The following is a 24,192-nucleotide window of genomic DNA, read 5'->3' as shown; positions in this document are numbered from 1 at the left end:
TTCATAGTTTATGAAGTAAACAAAAAAGACTTTAAAATTCAGAATTTTCTTATGAATTTTAAAAATTTAATTTTTTCAGTACTTTTAATAAAAATCCCTAACTTTCCCCTTATTTCCCTGACCTGTGGCAACCCTGAATATTAATTATTAATTTAATTAAACTAAATCGAGGAAATTAAAGAAAATAAATGTGGTTTAGTCGTAAGAATATAGAATTGTAAATAATTCAACCAAAAAAAAAGAAAAAATCCATTAACAATAGCAAATAAGAACAGTGACTAAATTATTAATTTAAGAAAATGTACACTAAAGTAATTTTTTTATAACCTCTTTAAATTCACCTCTAAGCATACGTTTAATTAATAAATACACTATTTGCAGAGTTTCATTCTGGCAACATTGAATTACAAAAGTACAAAACCACACCATACTCATTATGACAATACAATATCCACACAGTATAATATTTCACAAAACGGATCATTTTCCATTCAACACTAATAATACAAATCATATAATTATTTTTAATTAATGTTTCATCCATTGCTTTTTAAATTTACAAATTAAAATATATATGTCGCTCACTCGCTGAGAATTTCATTGGATCAATTACACATTTGGAAAACAATTTTGAATTAGAATGGAATATCGACATGTATGCTCATTACAGTTGTATATGCGGCATAAAATACGAGTCATTAATTTAGTTAATCATGTTGGGAGTTTGTTTTAATTTGCTTTAAGCATACCCACTAATTATCACTAATGTGGAGAGGGTTAAATACCCTCGCATAGGAGATTACAAAGCTTTGAGCAAATGCCTATAATAGACACTGAACTACTCGTCAAGGGGATCCTAGTTTAGGCTCATAAACGAGAATAGAATCGATTGATTTGCGAATAGAGTATCAATCCATCAATGAAGCAATCTGCTTTTCAAATCCAATGATTATCTGACACTTCTGTCCACACTTGATATTGTGTGCGTACTTTATAATACAGATAGGAAAAAATATTCCAAACTCTATAAAAAAATTTATTTTTTTTTAACTTGTCTATTGACGAATGTTCCAGAATAGAAAAGAAAATTTCTACTTGGTAAAATTAGAATTCTTACTTTCAGACTTCGCACTCGATAATTAATTTTAAAAAAGTAGCAAACAGTAGTAGCTTTTAAACTACAAAAAGTAGTAAAAAAGTAGCTATCGAAAAATTAAACTTGACGACCAAAAAAAAGTAGTTTCAGACACTTTACAAAACTGACAAAAATTCCATTCTATATTTTATTTTCCTGGCTTTTTCCTAATTTTCATCAAAAATATTTACTTCTTTCTTATCCTGCTAATGAATTCAATTCCTGCAACGAATTTTATTACTCATGAAAGAATTTCAATATTTATCAAAATAATTTAATTCTTGTGAAGAATTTTATGAACATTTTTAAATAATTGATTCCTTTCGACTAATTTTATGCAAATTCTAGTTTAAATAATTGAATTCGTAAAAAAATTTTATTATTCATACGAAAAGAATTGAATATTTACGAAGATTTAAAAAAAAAAATTTTTAATAATTTAATTCTGTTTGGAAATTTTAAGAAAATAATAGATATATTGAAAATCATTGAATTGGGAAAAGTTTTTAAAAATAATTGAATTTTACAAAGAATTCTATTAAAAATTTTGAGAATAATTAAATGTGTGCGGCATTTTATTAAATTTTTTTGAAAACAATTGCATTTCTAAAAAGAATTTTATTATTTATGAAAATAATAAAATTGAATTCTTGCGAACGATTTTATTAGAATTTTTCAAAATAATTGAATTTCCAAAAAGAAATTTATTACTTTTAAAAATAATTGAATTTCCAAAAAGAAATTTATTACTTTTAAAAATAATTGAATTCTTCTAATGAATATTATTATTTATGGAAATAATTGAATATTGCAGAGAATTTTATTAAAATGCCTCAAAATAATTGAATTTTCGGGAATAAGTTTGGTATTTATCGACATAATTTAATTCTTTCGAAAAATTATTTATGTAAATAATTGAATTCTTGGGAAGAATTTTATTAAAACTTAAAATAAAATAATTAAATCATTTCAAAAAAATTGAATTAAAATTGTATTTAAAATAATTGATTTCTTTCGAACAATTTTATTGAACTATTTGAAAATAATTGAATTCCTGTTTGTGGAAATAATTGAATAGTTGCAAAGAATTTTATTAAAATTTCATAAATAATTGAATTCCTGAGTAAAATTTAATTGTTATGAAAATAATTGAATTATTGAGAAAATTTTTATTCAAATGTTGAAAAGAAATTGAATTTCTGTGGAAATTTTTGTTATTTTTAAAAATAACAAAAAAAAATATTTGTTATTTTTAAAAATAATTGAATTCTTGTGATGAATATTGTTATTTAGGAAAATAATTGAATTTTGCAAAGAATTTTATTAAAATGCCTCAAAATAATTAAATTTTCGGGAATAATTTTGTTATTTATCTTTAATAATTGAATTCTTTCGAAGAATTGTTTATGTAAATAATTGAATTCTTGGCAAGAATTTTATTAAAATCTAAAAGAATAATTGAATTATTATTTTACTCTGGGGGTAGAAATTCTTTTAACCACTTGACGTTTATAAAAACGTACTTTCAATTAGATGTATAGAGAGTTCAGTTTTGTTAACATTCGAGTTATAGAAGTACAAACCAAGTTTTTTTTTTAATTATAGCCACCGTTTAATATTAGGATTACCACAAAAATTTAATTTGGCTTTTCCCTGATTTCCAAACAAAATTTTGACTTTTTCCCTGACCCCAAAGAATATTATTAGATACTCAAAAAAATGCTCCATTACCCAGTCAGAAATTGCCAATAGACAATCGCCAAGCATCATTATTTTCTAGAATTTTTAACTAAAATCATTTTTTTAAAAAAATTTATTCCACAGAATTGTTAGTTAAAAGTATGAAAATTCAGATTTTCGAAAATTTTAATTGAGACCTTTTCAAAATTAAATTATTTCTAAAAATTCACACTAACTGAAATTCAGTTTTACATCAAATTTAATTAAAAAATTCTACGAAAGATATTATTAAAATAGTAGATATTAAAAATCATTAAATTGAATAAAAAAGGTTATTAAAATGTTTTAAAATAATTGAATTTTGGAGAAAAATTTTATTATTTATAAAAATAATTGAAATTTTTATTGAAATTCATTTTTAAATCAATTTTTATTAAAAAATTCAACGAGAATTCAATTATTTAAACAAAAAAATAAATAATTTATTGAATAATTAAATGTTTCTTAAAATTGACTTCTCATAAAGAATTTAATCATCACATTTTTAAATAATTGAATTCTTTTGGCGAATTTTAATAATTTTTAAAAATTATAACATTTTTCGAGGGATTTGATTAAAATTGTATTAAAAATCATTGAATTTCTGCGATGAATCTCTGTCATTTATGTAAATAATTGAATTTTTCCAATGAATTTGAATAAAAATGTTAAGAATAATTTCATTTTTCGAGGTATTAAAAAATAATTGGAATTCTGTGATGAGTTTTTTATTTTTAAAAATAATTGATTTCTTGGAACGAATTTTATTCGAAATCTTCACAAAATTCAATTATTTTTAAAATTCATGCTACAATGCTTTTAATAATCAATTATTATCTAAAATTTTACCTGAAATTCATTTTTATGAAATGAAAATCAATTTTTATTAGTAAATTCTACGAGAATTCAATTATTTAAGTACAAAAATAAATAATTCATTGAATAATTGAATGTTTCTTAAAATTTAATTCTTATAAAGAATTTGACTAACAAATTTTTAAATAATTGAATTCTTTTGACGATTTTTAATGAAATTTTTAAGAATAATTACATTTTTCGAGCAATTTGATTAAAATTGTATTAAAAATAATTGAAATTTAGCGACGATTTTTCTTATTTATAAAAATAATTAAATTATTGCGAAGAAATTTATAAAAAAAGAAAATAATTAAAACTCTCTGAAATTTTTATCATTTATTAAAATAATCATATTACCGAGTGATAAAATCATTATTTTAAATTATAAGAATATTTTTACTTTAATTTCTTCAAAATTATTTTCATTATTTCAATTCATTTATTATTTTCTACAATTTTTATCAAAAAAAATTTTTTTTAAGAATTTTAGAAAAAGTTTTTAGAGAATTTTCAAAACTTTCAAATTTATTAAATTCTACCACAAAAATTTCCAAACATTTTAATTTTAAAATCTTTTGAAATTTGAATTAATTCTACAAATTCTTTCTATAACTTTCTTAAATTCAATTATTTTCTAAAATTTTAATTGAATTAAATTTTTTAATTGATTTTGAAATCAAATTCCTTTTAGAAAGTTTTTGCAAAAATCAATTTGCGTAGAAGAAAATCAATAATTTATTGAATAAATAAATATTTCTTAAAATCGAATTCTTACAATGAACTTTATTAAAAATTTTTATTTAATTAATTTTTTTTTTGAAGAATTTTAATAAAAATTTTTACAATCATTGCTATAAATTTTATCATTAATAAAAATAATTGAATTCTTTTGACGAATTTTAATAAAAATTTTAAGAAATATTGCATTTTTCGATGAATTTGATTAAAATGGTATTAAAAATAATTTAAATTCTACGATGAGTTTTATTATTTTATGAAAATAATTGAATTTCAGAAAAGAATTTGATCACTTATGAAACGCAACTCTTTTAAATTTGAATTATTTTTGAAATATTGAAGTAAAATTATTCATTAAATAATTTCTAAGCAGTAATTTTATGATTGTTTTTAAAGAATTCAGTTATTAAATAAAAAATTATTGTCAGAAATAGAAAAATTTGAAGGTTTTGTATTAGAATTCGTGGTATTTTCATAGTTTATGAAGTAAACAAAAAAGACTTTAAAATTCAGAATTTTCTTATGAATTTTAAAATTTAATTTTTTCAGTACTTTTAATAAAAATCCCTAACTTTCCCCTTATTTCCCTGACCTGTGGCAACCCTGAATATTAATTATTAATTTAATTAAACTAAATCGAGGAAATTAAAGAAAATAAATGTGGTTTAGTCGTAAGAATATAGAATTGTAAATAATTCAACCAAAAAAAAAGAAAAAATCCATTAACAATAGCAAATAAGAACAGTGACTAAATTATTAATTTAAGAAAATGTACACTAAAGTAATTTTTTTATAACCTCTTTAAATTCACCTCTAAGCATACGTTTAATTAATAAATACACTATTTGCAGAGTTTCATTCTGGCAACATTGAATTACAAAAGTACAAAACCACACCATACTCATTATGACAATACAATATCCACACAGTATAATATTTCACAAAACGGATCATTTTCCATTCAACACTAATAATACAAATCATATAATTATTTTTAATTAATGTTTCATCCATTGCTTTTTAAATTTACAAATTAAAATATATATGTCGCTCACTCGCTGAGAATTTCATTGGATCAATTACACATTTGGAAAACAATTTTGAATTAGAATGGAATATCGACATGTATGCTCATTACAGTTGTATATGCGGCATAAAATACGAGTCATTAATTTAGTTAATCATGTTGGGAGTTTGTTTTAATTTGCTTTAAGCATACCCACTAATTATCACTAATGTGGAGAGGGTTAAATACCCTCGCATAGGAGATTACAAAGCTTTGAGCAAATGCCTATAATAGACACTGAACTACTCGTCAAGGGGATCCTAGTTTAGGCTCATAAACGAGAATAGAATCGATTGATTTGCGAATAGAGTATCAATCCATCAATGAAGCAATCTGCTTTTCAAATCCAATGATTATCTGACACTTCTGTCCACACTTGATATTGTGTGCGTACTTTATAATACAGATAGGAAAAAATATTCCAAACTCTATAAAAAAATTTATTTTTTTTTAACTTGTCTATTGACGAATGTTCCAGAATAGAAAAGAAAATTTCTACTTGGTAAAATTAGAATTCTTACTTTCAGACTTCGCACTCGATAATTAATTTTAAAAAAGTAGCAAACAGTAGTAGCTTTTAAACTACAAAAAGTAGTAAAAAGTAGCTATCGAAAATTAAACTTGACGACCAAAAAAAAGTAGTTTCAGACACTTTACAAAACTGACAAAAATTCCATTCTATATTTTATTTTCCTGGCTTTTTCCTAATTTTCATCAAAAATATTTACTTCTTTCTTATCCTGCTAATGAATTCAATTCCTGCAACGAATTTTATTACTCATGAAAGAATTTCAATATTTATCAAAATAATTTAATTCTTGTGAAGAATTTTATGAACATTTTTAAATAATTGATTCCTTTCGACTAATTTTATGCAAATTCTAGTTTAAATAATTGAATTCGTAAAAAAATTTTATTATTCATACGAAAAGAATTGAATATTTACGAAGATTTAAAAAAAAAATTTTTAATAATTTAATTCTGTTTGGAAATTTTAAGAAAATAATAGATATATTGAAAATCATTGAATTGGGAAAAGTTTTTAAAAATAATTGAATTTTACAAAGAATTCTATTAAAAATTTTGAGAATAATTAAATGTGTGCGGCATTTTATTAAATTTTTTTGAAAACAATTGCATTTCTAAAAAGAATTTTATTATTTATGAAAATAATAAAATTGAATTCTTGCGAACGATTTTATTAGAATTTTTCAAAATAATTGAATTTCCAAAAAGAAATTTATTACTTTTAAAAATAATTGAATTTCCAAAAAGAAATTTATTACTTTTAAAAATAATTGAATTCTTCTAATGAATATTATTATTTATGGAAATAATTGAATATTGCAGAGAATTTTATTAAAATGCCTCAAAATAATTGAATTTTCGGGAATAAGTTTGGTATTTATCGACATAATTTAATTCTTTCGAAAAATTATTTATGTAAATAATTGAATTCTTGGGAAGAATTTTATTAAAACTTAAAATAAAATAATTAAATCATTTCAAAAAAATTGAATTAAAATTGTATTTAAAATAATTGATTTCTTTCGAACAATTTTATTGAACTATTTGAAAATAATTGAATTCCTGTTTGTGGAAATAATTGAATAGTTGCAAAGAATTTTATTAAAATTTTCATAAATAATTGAATTCCTGAGTAAAATTTAATTGTTATGAAAATAATTGAATTATTGAGAAAATTTTTATTCAAATGTTGAAAAGAAATTGAATTTCTGTGGAAATTTTTGTTATTTTTAAAAATAACAAAAAAAAATATTTGTTATTTTTAAAAATAATTGAATTCTTGTGATGAATATTGTTATTTAGGAAAATAATTGAATTTTGCAAAGAATTTTATTAAAATGCCTCAAAATAATTAAATTTTCGGGAATAATTTTGTTATTTATCTTTAATAATTGAATTCTTTCGAAGAATTGTTTATGTAAATAATTGAATTCTTGGCAAGAATTTTATTAAAATCTAAAAGAATAATTGAATTATTATTTTATAAAAATTTAATTGTTTATGTAAATAATTGAATTTTTAGGAAGAATTTTATTAAAATCTAAAAGAATAATTGAATTATTTCAAAAAAATTTAATTAAAATTGTATTTAAAATAATTGATTTCTTTCGAACAATTTTATTGAAATATTTAAAAATAATTGAATTCCTGTGAAAAATTCTAATAGTTTTGTAAATAATTGAATTCTTCCAAAGAATTTAAATAAAAACTTTTGTTTGAATTGTTGATTTTTTTGAGGAATGGAAATTAAATAGTTGAATAGTTGCAAAGAATTTTATTAAAATTTTCAAAATTAATGGAATTCCTGAGAAGAATTTTATTATTTAAGAAAGTAATTGAATTCTTGTCAAAAACTTTATTTGTAAAAATAATTGAATTTTTGAATTAAATAATTTAAAATAGTATTTAAAATAATTGAAATTCTTAGATTTTTTTTCGACATTTTTTTGAAAATTCTATTCTAAATTAATTGAATTCCTGTGTAAATTTGACTATTTATAAAAATAATTGAATTTTGAATGAACTTTTGTAATTTTTTTTTTTTAAATAATTGAATTCTTTTGCGTAATTTCATGAAAATGCTAGATTATTGAAAATTATTGAGTTTTGAATAATTTTTGAAAATAATTGAATCGTTTTAAAGAATTTGATTATTATTTTTAAGAATAGTTTATTTTTTATTTCTAGTATTAGCGAATTTAAAATTGTAAAGTAGTGTAAATTCTCAAAAAAAGTAATAGTACTTTTATAGTAGTTGAAATATAGAAAAAGTACCAAAATAGTAGCATAACGTAAAAAAAGTAGTAAAAAGTAGGTTTTAGTAGATGAGTACGAAGCCTATACCTATGGTAGAAATTTTTCTTTGTCCTATTTTAATCTACAATTGTATCCATACTATCGTTACGAATCTTTACGAACTAAATATCTTCAGTAATACCATATTAGATCTTTACAAAAACGATACTTTATCAAGTTGCTTCCATACGAACGGAGACTTGGAATTTCAATCGACTGGAAACTCAACTTTCTCTCTTTTTACCCAAGTAGAACATAAATTACTTATTAATACAAAAAAATTTCATTTTCATATGACTTAACTTTCTCAAATTGCGACAGACATTCCAGTTTTTAAAATAAATTCTACTGCGCAATAAATCATATTAAAAAAAAATAAGTATACACCCCATTTACATAGCATCATCATTATATTAATACGGCACAACATTCTTTTTTTTTTTGCTCCCTTATACGTTTACAGAATAAGGTTCAGATAACTTTTAGTCGAGAAAAAGTAAAACGACTTTCGTGATAAACTAAGACCTTTTACTAGAGAGAAGAACTCTTCGTTTCGCTGCGTTTTGATCTACCTGAGATTCTTGTATTTTCTCTCGAGAAATTGCATCTCCGTTACGCCCCTCTTTGGTAATGTGGATCCGGGCACGATTCCGACGCGACGGTGGAAAGAGGATCACAAGGATAATACATTAACTTGAGACTTCACAGTCGAAAGAAACGTTGAGATGAAAAAAAAGAAGAAGTAGAAGAAGGAAGAAGAAGGGAGGAGGCGGTAAAAATTTCAGGTGAATAATTCACTGTACCAGAAAATTTTTACATAAACGCATTTCACCTTAATATTTCTGTCAAATGAATTTTTTTTCTCCACTTTCTTTTTAACGTGTAAATATAAATAATGCAATGAAAATATACTTCCCCCTCTATAGTGTGGGGGGGGGGAATTTATTATTTAGGACTAAAGGATTATTTTTCCTACTTTTCCTGGTTTTGATTTAATTAAATTAATAATTAACCTTCGCAGTAAAACGTGAGGTGTTAAAATAACGCCAGAATGGATTAAAATAATCTGCAACAGTTTAATCCCTCTAGGATTAAATTGACACCAGAAAGGATTAAAATAATCTATTTTGGTGTTATTTTTAACTATGAATAAAATTTTACTTTAAATAAAACACCAAAGTCAACGATTTGGAAAAATTCAACGAATTTAGCTTCTCCAGGGAGAATAGTAAGTTAGTAACTTACTTACTTACTAACTTAGTAACATAGTTACTAATTTCAATTGTGTTCAAAATTTTAAAAAAATTCTCGTCAAAATTTCAATTCTCTTTATATAAATAATAAAATTCTTCTCTGATATTCAATTATTTTCAAAAATTTTAATCAAATTCTTGTTCTTCTTTCTTCGCAATAATTTAATTATTTTCATAAATAATAACATTTTTACAAAGATTCAATTATTTTTATAAATAATAAAATTCTTTGAGGAATTTCTTTCAAGAAACATGAAATTAACAAATTATTTATTTTTGTATTTAAATAATTGAATTCTCGTAGAAATGAGTAATAAAAATGGTTTTAAAAATGAATTTCAGTTAAAATTTTAAATTATAATTAAATATTAAAAGCATTGTAACGTCGTTTTTTAGAAATAATTAAATTTTGTGAAGATTTCGAATAAAATTCGTTTCAAGAAATCAATTATTTTTAAAAATAAAAAACTCATCATAGAATTACAATTATTTTTTAATACAATTTTAGATTAATTCCTTGAAAAATGAAATTATTCTTAACATTTTTATTAAAATTCATTGGAAAAATTCAATTGTTTACATAAATGACAGAAATTCATTGGAGAAATTAAATTATTTTTAATACAATTTTAATCAAATGCCTCAATAAATGTAATTATTCTTCAGAATTTTATTAAAAAAACATTCTAGTGGGAACTTTTTAAAAATAATTGAATTTTGATAAGCTTCCAAATTAGAATCTTTGAATAAGACGTGAAAGAAAAAATTCCACAGAAATTCAATTATTTACCATTTTTTTTATAAATCCCTTCGCAATAATTCCATTATTTTCATAAATAATAAGAATCATGTCAGAATTTTTATTATTTTTAATACAATTTTAATCGAATTCCTTAAAAAAATGTAATTATTCTTAAAAATTTTATTAAAATTCTACGCAAACATTCAATTATTTTCATAAATAATAAACATTTTTACAGGAATTCAATTATTTACCAATTTTTTGATAAATTTCTTCGCAATAATTTAATTATTTTCATAAATAATAACTTTTTTACAGGGGTTTAATTATTTTTATAAATAATACAATTCTTTTAGGAATTCAATTATTTTTATAAATAATAAAACTCATTGCATAATTCAAATTATTTTTAATGCAATTTTAATCGAATTCCTCAAAAAAATGTAATTATTCTTAAAAATTTTATTAAAATTCGTCCAAAGAATTTAATAATTTAAAAAATTCGTTGATAACATTTTTTATGAGAATTTAATTTCAAGAAACATGAAATTAATAAATTATTTATTTTTGTATTTAAATAATTGAATTCTCGTAGAATTTACTAATAAAAATGGTTTTAAAAATAAATTTCAATTAAAATTTTAGATTATAATTAAATATTAAAAGCATTATAACGTGGATTTTTAGAAATAATTAAATTTTGAAAAAGTTTCAAATTAAATTCATTGAAATTCTTAATTTTTCATATTTTTGACAAACAATTCTGTAGAATTAATTCTTTTTAAAAGTTTAATAGGATTTTTATTGAAATTATTTCAAGTTTTTATTTTTCAATATATATATTTAATTGGAGAATTTCCGAATAATTGAAATTTTGTAAAATTGAATTGTAAACAAATGAATTTGAAAATTCTCAAAAAACTTTTTTAAAAATTATTAAAAATAATGGATTTATTGAAGAATTTTAGTTAAAAAATTTAATTTTAGAGAAGTTACAAATTATTGCAGAAATTCAATTATTTTCAAGAGTAATAAAATTCTTCTCAAGGATTCTATTATTTTTACTAATAATAAAACTCATCGCAGCGTTTCAATTATTTTTCATATAATTATAATTAAATTCCTTGAAAAAAGTAATTATGTTTATGCAAGTTTTAACAAAATTCGACAAAAGAATTAAATTATTTAAAAATTTGTTAATAAAATTCTTCATGAGAATTGAATTTTGAGAAACATTCAATTATTCAATAAATTATTTACTTTTACATTAAAATAATTAAATTTTTGCAGAATTTTCTAATAAAAATTGATTTTCATTTCATAAAAATGAATTTCAGTTAAAATTTTAGATTATAATTGAATATGAAAAGCAATATAGCGTGAATTTTTAGAAATAATTGAATTTTAAAATTAATTTTTTTGAAAAAGTATAATTGAATTTTCTTTTATATTATTTGAAGTTTTTATTTTCTAATATGCATTTAATTAAAGAATTTAGGAATAACTGAAATTTCGTGAAATTGAATATTGTAAACAAATTTGAAAATTGCCAAAGAACTTTTTCGAAAATTATTAAAAATAATTGATATAAAGTAAAATTGTAGTTTTCAATTTTTGAAAATAATAATTGAATTGAAATAAGGAAAATAATTTTGAAGAAGTATAATATTCTTATAATATAAAATAATGATTTTATTACTTGGTCATCTTTAATTATTATAAACTCGGAGTTACTCGGAGTTATCGATATCTTCATGTTTTATAGTTATAAAAAAGTTTAATGAACTAAAATTTTATTCATTGTAAAAAATATCACCAAAATTGATTATTTTAATCTTTTTTGGTGTTAATTTAATCTGCAACACTTTTTAATACCTCACGATTTACTGTGATTAGAAAAAACGCAATTATTTTCCTGACACCTGATTGATTATATTTTACCCAAATAAATAAGGACGAAAAAATAATTGATTTTCGCAAATAAATGTAAAATGCGAGGAGAATTTATGAGAATAATTTTCCAAACGAAAGTGAAATGAATTTGAAGTAAAATTGAGAAAATAAGTTTAGAAGGGGGTTTAGTTTAAAAATTTAAATGCCTGAATAAATGAATATACTGGAAAGTTTATGCATGAAGGAAGGATAATGCCTCATGTCTACCCGTTGCACTATATACAAGTAGCAGTAGTAGTATAAGCATTGGATAAGACTGAATATGGTGTGTCTGACCTGACGCTCTCTAGACCACTTAAATTAGTCCCTACTTAGCTGCTCAGTATATGGGTGAAGCCTGTTTGCCTAGAAGGTTATATGTGCGGTATAGCTTTAAGCTCAGATTAACCTCTATTTAACAGTTTAGAATTTCAATTCTAAGATTAAATCATCATTCCTTTATGGTTATTTGTGGTAATTAATTATATTTAGGACAAACTTTTGTTTTTCCTTTGAGAAGACTATTTTTGCAATTAACTTTTCTGAACAAGCGAAGTGATTAGTCAGAGTCAAGGTCTTTCAATGTGGTCACAGTTCAGGAATGTCAGGGAATTCAGAAAAAAATTTAGGAATTTTTATTAAAAGTAGTGAACAAAATTAAACTTTTATAACTCATAAGAAAATTCTGAATTTTTGTATCCTTTTTGTTTAACTCATAAACTATGAAACTATCATACCAATTCTAGTATAAAACCTTCAATTATTATATTTTTGACAATAATTTACTTTCAAATAACTTAATTCTTCAAGAACTATTATAAAAATATTACTTACAAATTATTTAATGAATAATTTTATTTAAATATTTCAAAATGTTTAAATAAATTCAATTATTTTCGCAAAAAAAAATTCTCGACAAAATTTTAATTATTTTTAAAAATAATAAAATTCTAAGCATATATGAAATAATTTTTATAAATAATAAAAATTTCACGCAACAATAATTCAACTATTTACAATTTTCTTTTATAAATTTCTTAGTAATAATTCAATTATTTTCATAAATAATAATTTTCACAGAGATTCAATTATTTTTAATACAATTTTACCCGAATTTTGATATAAAAAATACTAAATTTAAAAAAAAACTTATGTGAAATTTAGCATAATTATATAAAACAAATGGTTTCAATTTTAAATTTTTAAACATTTCAATTCTCAATGAATTTAAATTAGAAATTATAAACAACTTAGATTTTTAAAAAATTATAATAATTCAAATTTTTCTGAAATTAGTTAAATTCTTTAATACATTATATTCAAATTGATTATTAGAAACAAAGGATTTCGAAAGAAATTTTAGTTAAATATACTTAAAAAAATTGATTTTTGGAGAAGTTACAAATGATTGCCGAAATTCAATTCTTTTCAAAAATAATAAAATTCTTAGCAGAAATTCAATTATGTTCCAAATTTTTAAAAAAAATTCAAGTCTAAATTTCAATTATTTTTACAAATAATAAAATTCTTCTTTTTAAATCAATTATTTTTAAAAATTTTAATAAAATTCTTGACAAAATTTCAATTATTTTAAAAAAAATTTGGACAAACTCCAAACAAACATTTAATTATTTTCCTAAGTAATAAAATTCTTTTCAGAAATTTGTCGAAAGAATTCAATTATTTAAAAATTTGTTGATAAAATTCTTAATGAGAATTCAATTTTTCAATGAATGATTTATTTTTGTATTTAAATCATTGAATTATCGTAGAATTTTTTTTATTAAAAATTGATGTAAAAATGAATTTCTGTTAAAATTTTAAATAATAAATAATTGAATATTAAAGGCATTATAGTGGAAAGTTTTTATAAATAATTGAATTTTAAAAAGCTTTCAAATTAAAATCTTTGAAAAAGGCGTGAATAAAAAAATTTAACAGGAATTCAATTATTTACAAATTGTTTTATAAATTTCTTCGCAATAATTCAATTATTTTCATAAGTAATAAAATTTTTTACAGGGATTCAATTATTTTCAAAAATAATAAAACTCAGCGCAAAATTCCAATCATTTTTAATAAAATTTTAATAAAATTCATCGAAAAATGTAATTATTCTTAAAAATTTTATTGAAATTCGTCAAACAAATTCAATTATTTAAAAAAAATTTGATAAAGTTTTTAATGAGAATTGAATTTTAAGAAGCATTTCATTATTGAATAAATTATTTATTTTTGTATTGAAATAATTGAATTCTAGTAGAATCTTCTTATAAAAATTTATTTTAAAATTAATTTTGGTTAAAATATTAAATAATAATTTAATATTAAAAGTATTATAACGTGATTTTTTTTTAGAAATTATAAAATAAAATAAAAATTATTTTATTTAATTATTTAATTTTAATTATTATGAAACATGAAGAAATCGATCACTCCGAGTCGAAGACTTGGAGTTATCGATATGTATTCAAGGTTAATATTAAAATGTCAAAGTAAAAATCAAATTGATTATCAAAGTCAAATTACAAAATCACTCCTTTGTCTGACTAAAACTGACTTTTACTACTAAAACACCTTTACTACTAGTATTTTAAATCGTTGAGTCTGCACGGAGAGAAAAATCAATCGTTTATAGCATGAATGCTTTGTATTTTAAAAGTATGAAATGTTAGTATACTATGACTGCAAGAAAGTATACTGCGATTGCAAGAATCCTATGCTTTTTCGGTATTAGACCCTTGCAACTGGCTATTAGGCCACGCCCAGAGCCTGGGCCGACCAATCACATTGCAGAAAACTTTTACCGAAATCGCATAGGTTTCTTGCAATCGTAGTATGAAGAACTTCATGCTAAAAAGCCCAGATATTTCTCTCCGTGTGACTAAAATTGTTTTTCACTACTGCGTCGATAATATCACGTAACTTCAATTTTCAACAACAAAAAAATAAAAATTTGAAAGAAAAATTAAAAATTCAAAAAATAGTAATTTCCCTTGATCCTTTTTGAAACATATAATGAAAATAGACAACACTACGTGCAGTATTCAAACCACAACTTTGAAATAAATAATAATGTTGAAATTCGTTTAAAATTCTCTGGGTGATTCTTTCTCCCTTCGCCTCTTTTTTTTATATTAAAAGCCATTTGCATAATAACTAAAGAGAGATACAGCGACGACCGATCAGATTAAATGCAAATCTCAATGCGTTTAAAGTTGTTATGGTTCAGGCAGAAAATATAACAACACTGCCCCCTGTCAGCGTGATTCAATTAACACGCGAGAGATTGTTTCATTGTTAATTAAATTCCACATGCGATGAGGCTTGAAAAACTACACGAGTATTTAATCAACTCCTCGGGAACAATAAATCTAGTCAACTTTTCACCGCAGTTTATACAAAACATTCTGCAAACTACCTTTTTTTCTTTCTCTCTCTCTCTCTCTCTCTATCCACGGTGGACTAAGACTAAAAAGGGAAAACTTTATAGCATTGTCAACGATGCACATTGTTCTCAAACATGACTCCATGAACTTCATGAATGTAGACAATGAGCAACTATTTTAAAGTTTATTACAAACGTGTGTTATTTTTCTACGAGGGGAGCAAAAAAAAAAAAAAAAGAAAATGAATATTGCACGAACAAAAAAAATATTGAAAATATTTTTCATATAAAACGTGATTGTCATATTTCAACGGGGGAAAAAAATATTGGAGAAAAAAATAGTTGAAAATTTGTTGGAGAAAGTAATTTAAAAAGTAATATTTGAAACCAGGGATTGTAGGTGTATAGTTGATGAATAATTTTTAAAAATCATTTTTTCAAAAATCGAAAAAGATTTTATGAAATATTTGCGTGAAATTAAAGTGTGTAAAGGTAAACAAAACTCACCGTTCGGTCGCCAGGATGTTTAACGTGACAGTTTAATTCTGCCATTTGACCAACGATTGCCGTCACATTTCGCGGCGAGACGTCGTCAAAATAAGGTTTATCCCACGCTCTTGTGGGCTTATTACTCCCTGCAACGACGCTGGCTAAACTAGAACCACCTGAAACATAAATAATTACGCTGTTATTATATTAACATTATAAATTAATTATTATTAACAGCGCTGGAAATTAATTATTATTATTCCTAATAACACTAGAAATTAATTATTATTAACAGCACTACAAATTCATTATTATTAATAACACTATATAAATAAGTTATTATTAACAGCACAAATTCATTTGTTTACAATTCAATTTTACAAAATTTCGATTGAGCGGAAATTCTTTAATTAAATATACATTAGAAAATAAAAACTTGAAATAACTTTGAAAAATTACGATTTAGTTTTTTGAAAAAAATTAATTCCATGTACAATTTTTATAATTAAAAGTATGAAAAATTCAGATTTTCAGAAGATTTAATTTAACTTTTACAAAATTCGATTATTTCTAAAAATTCAAAAATTGCAATTATTAGTAAATTCTCAAAAATCCAATATATTATTTAAAACTTTAACTGAAATAACATGAAGATATCGATAACAAACAATTTGTAAATAATTGAATTTCTATAAAAAATTTTTTCTTTCACATTTTTTTAAAAGATTCTAATTTTTAAGCTTTTCAAAATTCAATTATTTTTAAAAAGTTCCCTTTATAATACTTTTAATATTCAATTATTATGTACAATTTTAATGAAAATTAATTTCTAAATTAATTTTTGATAAAAATTTTTACGAAATTTCAATTATTTAAGTATAAAAATAAATCATGTATTGAAAAATTGAATTTTTCTCAAAATTGAAATCTCATAAAGAATTTTATCAACAAATTTTTAAATAATGGAATTCTTTCGATGAATTTTAAAAAAAATTTTAAGGATAATTACAATTTCGAGAAATTTGATTAAAATTATATTAAAAATAATTGAAATCCTGCTATGAGTTTCATTATTTATGATAATAATGGAATTATTGCGAGAAAATTTTATTACCTATGAAAATAATCAAAAATCTGTAAAACATTTTATTATTTATGAAAACAATTGAATTGACTTCAAATTTTTAATATTTACGAAAATATTAAATGTTTTTCAAATAATTTAATTCTTTCGGAAAATTTTATTAAAATGGTAGATATTAAAAATTATTGAATTCAGGAAATTTTATGAAAATATTTGAAATTCTACGAAGAGTTTTATTATTATCATCAATAATTGAATTATTGCGAAGAATTTTATAAAAAAAGTTCCAGACAATTGATTTTTTTTTTTAAATTTATGCAAATTCAAATTCTATTTTTAATAACTGAATTCCTGTGAAATTTTCATTATTTTAGAAAATAATTGAATATTCGTGTAGAACTTTGGCAAAAATGTATTTAAAAAAATATATTTTTTTTTTGAAAACTTTATTATTAAAATAGTCAAATATAGAAAAACATTGAATAAAGAAAAATTTTTGAAAATAATTGAAATTTCGCAATGAAATTTATTTAAATTTTTGAAAATAATTGAATTTTGCAATAAATTTTATTAAATTCTTTAAAAATAATTGAATTTTATTAATTTTTGAAAATAATTGAATTCTTGAAATGAATATTGTTATTTATGAAAATAATTGAATTCCTGCGAATGATTTTATTATTTACGAAAATAATAAATTAAATCCGCAAAAAGAATTAAAAAAATTTATAAAAATAAATGAATTACTGCGAAGAATTTTATGCAAAAATTAAAATCATTTTAATTTTTTCGAAAAAAATTTTGCAAATTCTATTTTACAGAATTCAATTCACAGGAAAAACATTGAATTTCACAGGAACTGAAGTTTCTGTAAAATTTTTATTTGTAAAATAATTCAATGTTCGTGTAGAATATTATCAAAATTTTTGTTTAATAGTTGAATTCTTTTAGGAAATTTTATTTAAATTGTAGAATACTAAAAGTCAATGAATTAAGAAAATTTTTTGAAAATAATTGAATTTTGCATTGAATTTTATTAAAATTTTTAAAAATAATTGAATTTTATTACTTTTGAAAGTAATTACATTTTACTACTCTTGAAAATAATTGAATTCTTGTCATGAATTATACTATTATTTATGAAAATAATTGAATTTTTCGATAATTTTTTTTAAATTCCTGAAAATAATTGAATTTTATTAAAATTTACGAAAATCATTGAATTTGGCAATTAATATTGAAAATAATTGAATTCTTGTGATGAATACTATTATTTATGAAAATAATTGAATTTTGCAATGAATTTTTTTTAAATTTCTTAAAAATAATTAAATTTTGTCAAAGAATTTAGCTATTCATTTTTAAAAATAATTGAAATGTTGACGACAATTTTTTTTAAATTTTCTGAAAATAACTAAATTCTTATGATGAATATTGTTATTTTTAAAAATAATTAAATTTCTGGAAAGAATTTTAATATTTATTAACCTTCGCGCTACCGGATGGCCACCCAGGGTGGCCAAGCAATAAATAATGTTGTAAATCTGCTCGATTTTTGCATCAATCGAATCGCGATTTTAAGTCACTGAACAAAATTTTATCTACTTTCGAAAAATAAAAAAAATAAAATTTTTTTACATTTCTTCTTGTTTATTTATAACAATTAAAAAACTATGTTCAACACTACTGAAAAACGTTCGGATGTTATTTTGTATATTGCAAAAAAATAAAAATGAAATCATGAAAGTTTCAGAATAAAATTGTTTTATGTCAATAAATACAACATATTTTGATGTTACAATGAATTTTCTATTTGTTTAAACAAATTATTGTTGTTATTTACCAACTTTTTACAGAATGCACTTAGAAAGTTGCAGTTTTTTTCTAATTTTGCAATTTATTAATCTTATATGATCACAAATAAAGAGTAAAAATTGAATTATTATTTAAACAATTTTTAAACAAATTATTGTTGCTATTTACCAACTTTTTACAGAATACACCTAGAAAGTTGCAGTTTTTTCCTAATTTTGCAATTTACTAAACCTCATATGATTATAAATAAAAAAATAAAAATTGAATTGTTATTTAAACTATTTTTAAACAAATTAATAATTCGTTTATAAATTGTAATATGTAATAATATAAAGTTTAGTAAATTGCAAAATTAGGAAAAAACTGCAACTTTCTAGGTGTATTCTGTAAAAAGTTGGTAAATAACAACAATAATTTGTTTAAATAATTTTTTACTAATATTTATGATTCGTTTTAATAAATATTTTCTTTAATTTATTGATTTAATACTAAGTAACGTTAAAAAAAGAAAAGTTTTCAAAAATTTTCTAATCTCTTTGTTTATTTGAAAATTATATGTTTTTGCAATAACAAATTTTTTAAACAATTGCAATATGCATAAAACCTTTATTAAAATACAGCAACTGTATTAACACGTAGTTATTTACAAAAAGTTTGATGAATTTTAATCGTTTTTGGAATATAAAAGTAAAAAAGCGTTTGGCCACCCCGGGTGGCCATCCGGTAGCCCGCGTATACAAAAATCTTTGGTAGCGCGAAGGTTAAGATAGTTGAATTCTTTTAAAGAATTGAATTAAAATTTTTCAAAAATATAGTTCATTAAATGATTTATAAGGTGTTTTTTAGGATTTGTGGTAATTTCATAGTTAATGAGGGAAACAAAAAGACACAAAAATTCAGAATTTTCTTATAAATTCTAAACATTTAATTTTTTCCAGTACTTTTAATGAAAGTCCCTGATTTTTCCCTGATTTCCCTCACTAATTTTATATTCCCTGACTTTTCCCTGAATTCCCTGATTTCCCTGACCTGTGGCAACTCTGTTATTATTATTAACAGCACTATAAATTAATTATAATTAACTTAATGGTCATTTTATCTCACAACCTACAGGAACCATTACGTTACGTCTAATTTTAGATCTAATTTGACTAAAAAAAACTAAAAACCAATATTATTTTTTTTTAATAAAGTAAAATTAATGACATTGATAAAATGAAAACCAACTGAAAAAAAGTTCCCGTCATATAAAATTCAGTGAAATGAAAATTCTCTCCGGAATTAGCTCCAAAAGCCTATTATTAATAATCCCCAGTTATTATACATATCACTTATCAATTTCCAACAATATGTTCGAAATTAGTTGAAATTACTGAAAATATATATATATAATATGAAAGCAATCAAAAGCATTAGGTCTTCTCATTATGCAGAATTACAACTAAATAATCCAAATGAATGTTGGACTTGTAGATTAATATCTAAGTTTAACAATGGATATATAAATCGACTTGTTAGCAATGTAAACTAAAAGGCTTGAGGGTGAGTCCAGAAATTGGTGAATGCAACAGTTCTGATTGCGCAATTGCTCAGCGAGAGACAGAGAAACACTATTTTCAACACGCAACTCTACATTATTGCAGTGTGTTTGAATTTGAACTTCATAGTGCGCAGTGTGCAGCTATGTATAGCGTTTCAGATGTGGAACTTTGCCGATAGCGGAAACATCGATTTTGCTTTTCCAATGTGGCAAAGGGTTTCTCACCACTCCCCACTGCCCTCTTAGTCGTTTATTCCGAACAGTTTAGATAGGTTCGAGTGCACAGGTCACTTGTGTAGATAATGCATATTATAAACTATTCTGTTTACATAATCACTATCTATACCATGTTTTGCCCTCCATTTCGATTTTCGGTTGCTTTACGATGCTAAATTTCTTTTTATATTTTTAATTTTATTTTTATTCATGAAACACATTTTAGAAGGTAAAAATTTATTTTAATTTACAAGATTTTCTATTCGCTATATTTATTAGACTGTAAATATTTATTTATTATATTTATTGCTTCCTCGTGTGGAAGCATTGTTTCACCGAAAATTTTCAAACTCGATTTTTTCACATATTTCGCTACGTTTCCCGAACTCGGAGAATCAAAAAGCACGTTTTAAAAAAATGTTCTGTATTTGTGTCTATATGTTAATATCACATTTTTAAATAAATATCTCAAGTTCTTTAAGAGCTAATATTTTACAATTTTTACAAAAAAATGTAAAAAATTTTTCATTTTTTTTTTGTCATTTTTATTGGAAGGCTGTTATAAATAAAAAATATATCATTTTTTAAAAACTATTATGCACTTATTATAAAATTATTATTTATAAATTATTGAATGAATAATTTTACTTATGTTTGGTTTTCCAAGTGATTTTTAATTAAAAACACTTAAAAAAAATTGAATTTTAAAGTTACAAATGATTGCAGAAAATCGATTTTTTTCAAGAGTAATAAAATTTTTCGCTGAAATTCAATTACGTTCAAAATTTAAAATAAAATTATCTTTAAAATTTCAATTATCTTCATAAATAATGAAATTCTTTTCTGAAATTCAATTATTTTCAAACATTTTAATAAAATTATTGAGGAAATTTCAATTATTTTCCAAAAATCTCCTCAATTCGATTATTTTAAAAAAAATTTTGATAAAAATCTACTCAAAGATTTAATTATTTTCATAGGTATAAATAAAAATTTCACTGGAATTTCCGTGAAGAACTTCATTACATCTTTTTTAATAATTGAATTATCTGAAGAAATTTTCTGAAAATAATTGAATTTCAAAGAAGAATTATATTCTTCGTAAAAATAATTGAAAAAAATTTTCTTAAATTTTTTTAAAAGAATTAAATTCCTACGAAGAATACTATTACTTGTGAAAATAATTAAATTCCTGCAACAAATTTTATAATAATATTTTTAAATAATTTAATTTCTTTCATTCAAAAATAATTTTGTTTTTAATTTGTATTTTAAATAATAGAATTCATGTGAAAACTTTATTGTTTATGAAAATAATTAAAGTTTCGTGAAGATTTTTATTAAAATATTTTTTTAAATAATTGTAATTATTTTCACAAATTTTCTTAAATTTTAATGACTTTTAATTTCTACTATTTTAATAAAATTTCCAAAAGAATCCAATTATTTTTTAAAAGAATTTAATAAAATTCTACTCAAACATTTAATTATTTTCATAAATAATAATAATAATTTCACACGAATTTAGTTGTGAAATTCTTCGCAATAATTCAATTATTTTTATAAATAATAAAATTTTTTACAGGCATTCAATTATTTTCAAAAATAATAAAATTATTTTTGGGAATTCAATTATTTTCATAAACAATAAAAGTCATCGCAGAATTTCAATTATTTTTAATATAATTTATTTGCAACTTAAATTCAATTTTATTTGCATTTTAAATTCAATTATCCTAAAAAATTTTATTGAAAAAAATTATACTTAATTTCCATTCAAAAGCAACATTTCATTGTTGAAAATGTCGAAAGTTGAATTCTTTACCGTTCCACTGAAACGAATTTGAAATTTAATTTATTTTTTATTTAAAAAAAGAAAAGATTTGCCATTTCACTAACTTTTGCTTTGATTGTTCGTCATATTTTTCCTCAAAAAAAGGAAGGAATTGAAAGAATTTTTTCATTTTTAAAACTTGTGCGTGTAGTACAAATTTTCCAACAAATAAAAATTTGATAGCATAAAAAATTCTGTAGAAAAATATTTTCTCTAAAAAGTTGTGTCAATTTGAAAGTAAATTAGAGAAGAATTCAAAAAAATAAAAATCCACTAGGATGAAAATTTTGTCAAATAAAATTCGATAAAGTAAAAATTCCAATTAATGAATTCTAGTGCTTATTCCATAGACTCATAATAATTTACTTGACAATAACAATAACAAAGCCAATTACGTACATTTCTCTACTAAATAAAAAGTAAAAAAAAGAATAAAAGAGTAAAAAAAAATTATAACAAATAACGACTATATTTAAAAATAATAATTCTTTTAGTCTTCATACCAATTCAATTCTGAAAAATGCACCTGGACAATGAGGTATTGCAAGTTATGAAGTTATTTTCCAATTTGATGGATAAACACGAAGAGGAAATTTCGATTCGGAAATTGGTTCGCATATGCAATACGGAATTTTAGGGAAAACCATAAAACCGACAACGACAATACAGTAGTTTATGAACAAAAAATTTATATTGATTATATCTATATGTATGAAAAGTTGGAAAGTACGATAATAACTATAAAAGGCAAATAGTCTTATGTTTCGTATATATTTTCATATTCTTTAAAAACTTTTCTTTTAAGCAATGAATTGTTGGATTTTTGATGAATATGTAAATTTTTTTCTACTTTTACACTGTGTTCTTGATGAGTAGAATGAAGAGATTGCTACCATTAGTTTAATTGTTCAGCGATTTAAATTATTGAAATTCGATGCAGCTCATAATTTGCAAATTTCTCTAATTAAAAAAATATCCGAAGAATAAATTATTATCTGATGATGTAATTCTTGGGGTGAAAGTTTTTAAAAAATTAATATTCAATGCTGATTGAAATTTAGACTTCATTCTTTTAATACTCAAAGATTTTTTTATTTAGAAAAAAAATTTAATGAAACTTGGACGTTTTCAGATTTTGATGAAAAATATTATAAAAGTGTCACTTAAAGTGTTATATACGAAAGAAAAGAAAACAGTTTACTATTCGATTTTCTTTTCTTCTCTCTGTGTTTACTATAGTGACACATTCAGAAAGAAGATTTATCTGACGTTTTTTTAAATCACTTTTTGAAAAAAAAATTTAACTCTTTCTGCCTTTTCTGATTCAATTTTCAATTCAAATTCATAATGCAAATTGAATATATGATTTTACTTCTTGAAACGATTTTAAAAAACGATTATGCTTCAAATCGCAAATTGATATTCGGTGTTTTTTTTCAAATGAAGAGAAATCTCGTATAAAATTTTCCTCCGAGTTCAGCTTCTACACGTATCACTGCAGCAAAAAAAAAAAAAAAAAAAAAAAAAAATATCGAATTCAGTCTTTAATTTTTCAATCGG

General features: G+C 21.9%; 1 protein-coding gene across 3 annotated transcripts in view; it reads right to left on the bottom strand.

Annotated features, from left to right (window-relative positions):
* Positions 1-24,192, bottom strand: part of LOC122501885 (basement membrane-specific heparan sulfate proteoglycan core protein-like) — a 428,837-nt gene that overhangs the window by 223,451 nt on the left and 181,194 nt on the right. For all 3 annotated transcript variants that reach the window (XM_043611648.1, XM_043611649.1, XM_043611650.1), the window contains one exon: positions 16,162-16,319. In XM_043611648.1, the coding sequence (XP_043467583.1) occupies positions 16,162-16,319 (158 nt within the window). The remainder of the gene's footprint in view (positions 1-16,161; positions 16,320-24,192) is intronic.

The sequence above is a fragment of the Leptopilina heterotoma genome, unplaced genomic scaffold (assembly GCF_015476425.1).
Source record: "Leptopilina heterotoma isolate Lh14 unplaced genomic scaffold, ASM1547642v1 Lhet_218, whole genome shotgun sequence".
NCBI classification, from domain to species: Eukaryota; Metazoa; Arthropoda; class Insecta; order Hymenoptera; family Figitidae; genus Leptopilina; species Leptopilina heterotoma.
The sequence above is the reverse complement of the archived record's forward strand: the minus strand, read 5'-3'. Positions and strand labels throughout refer to the sequence as shown.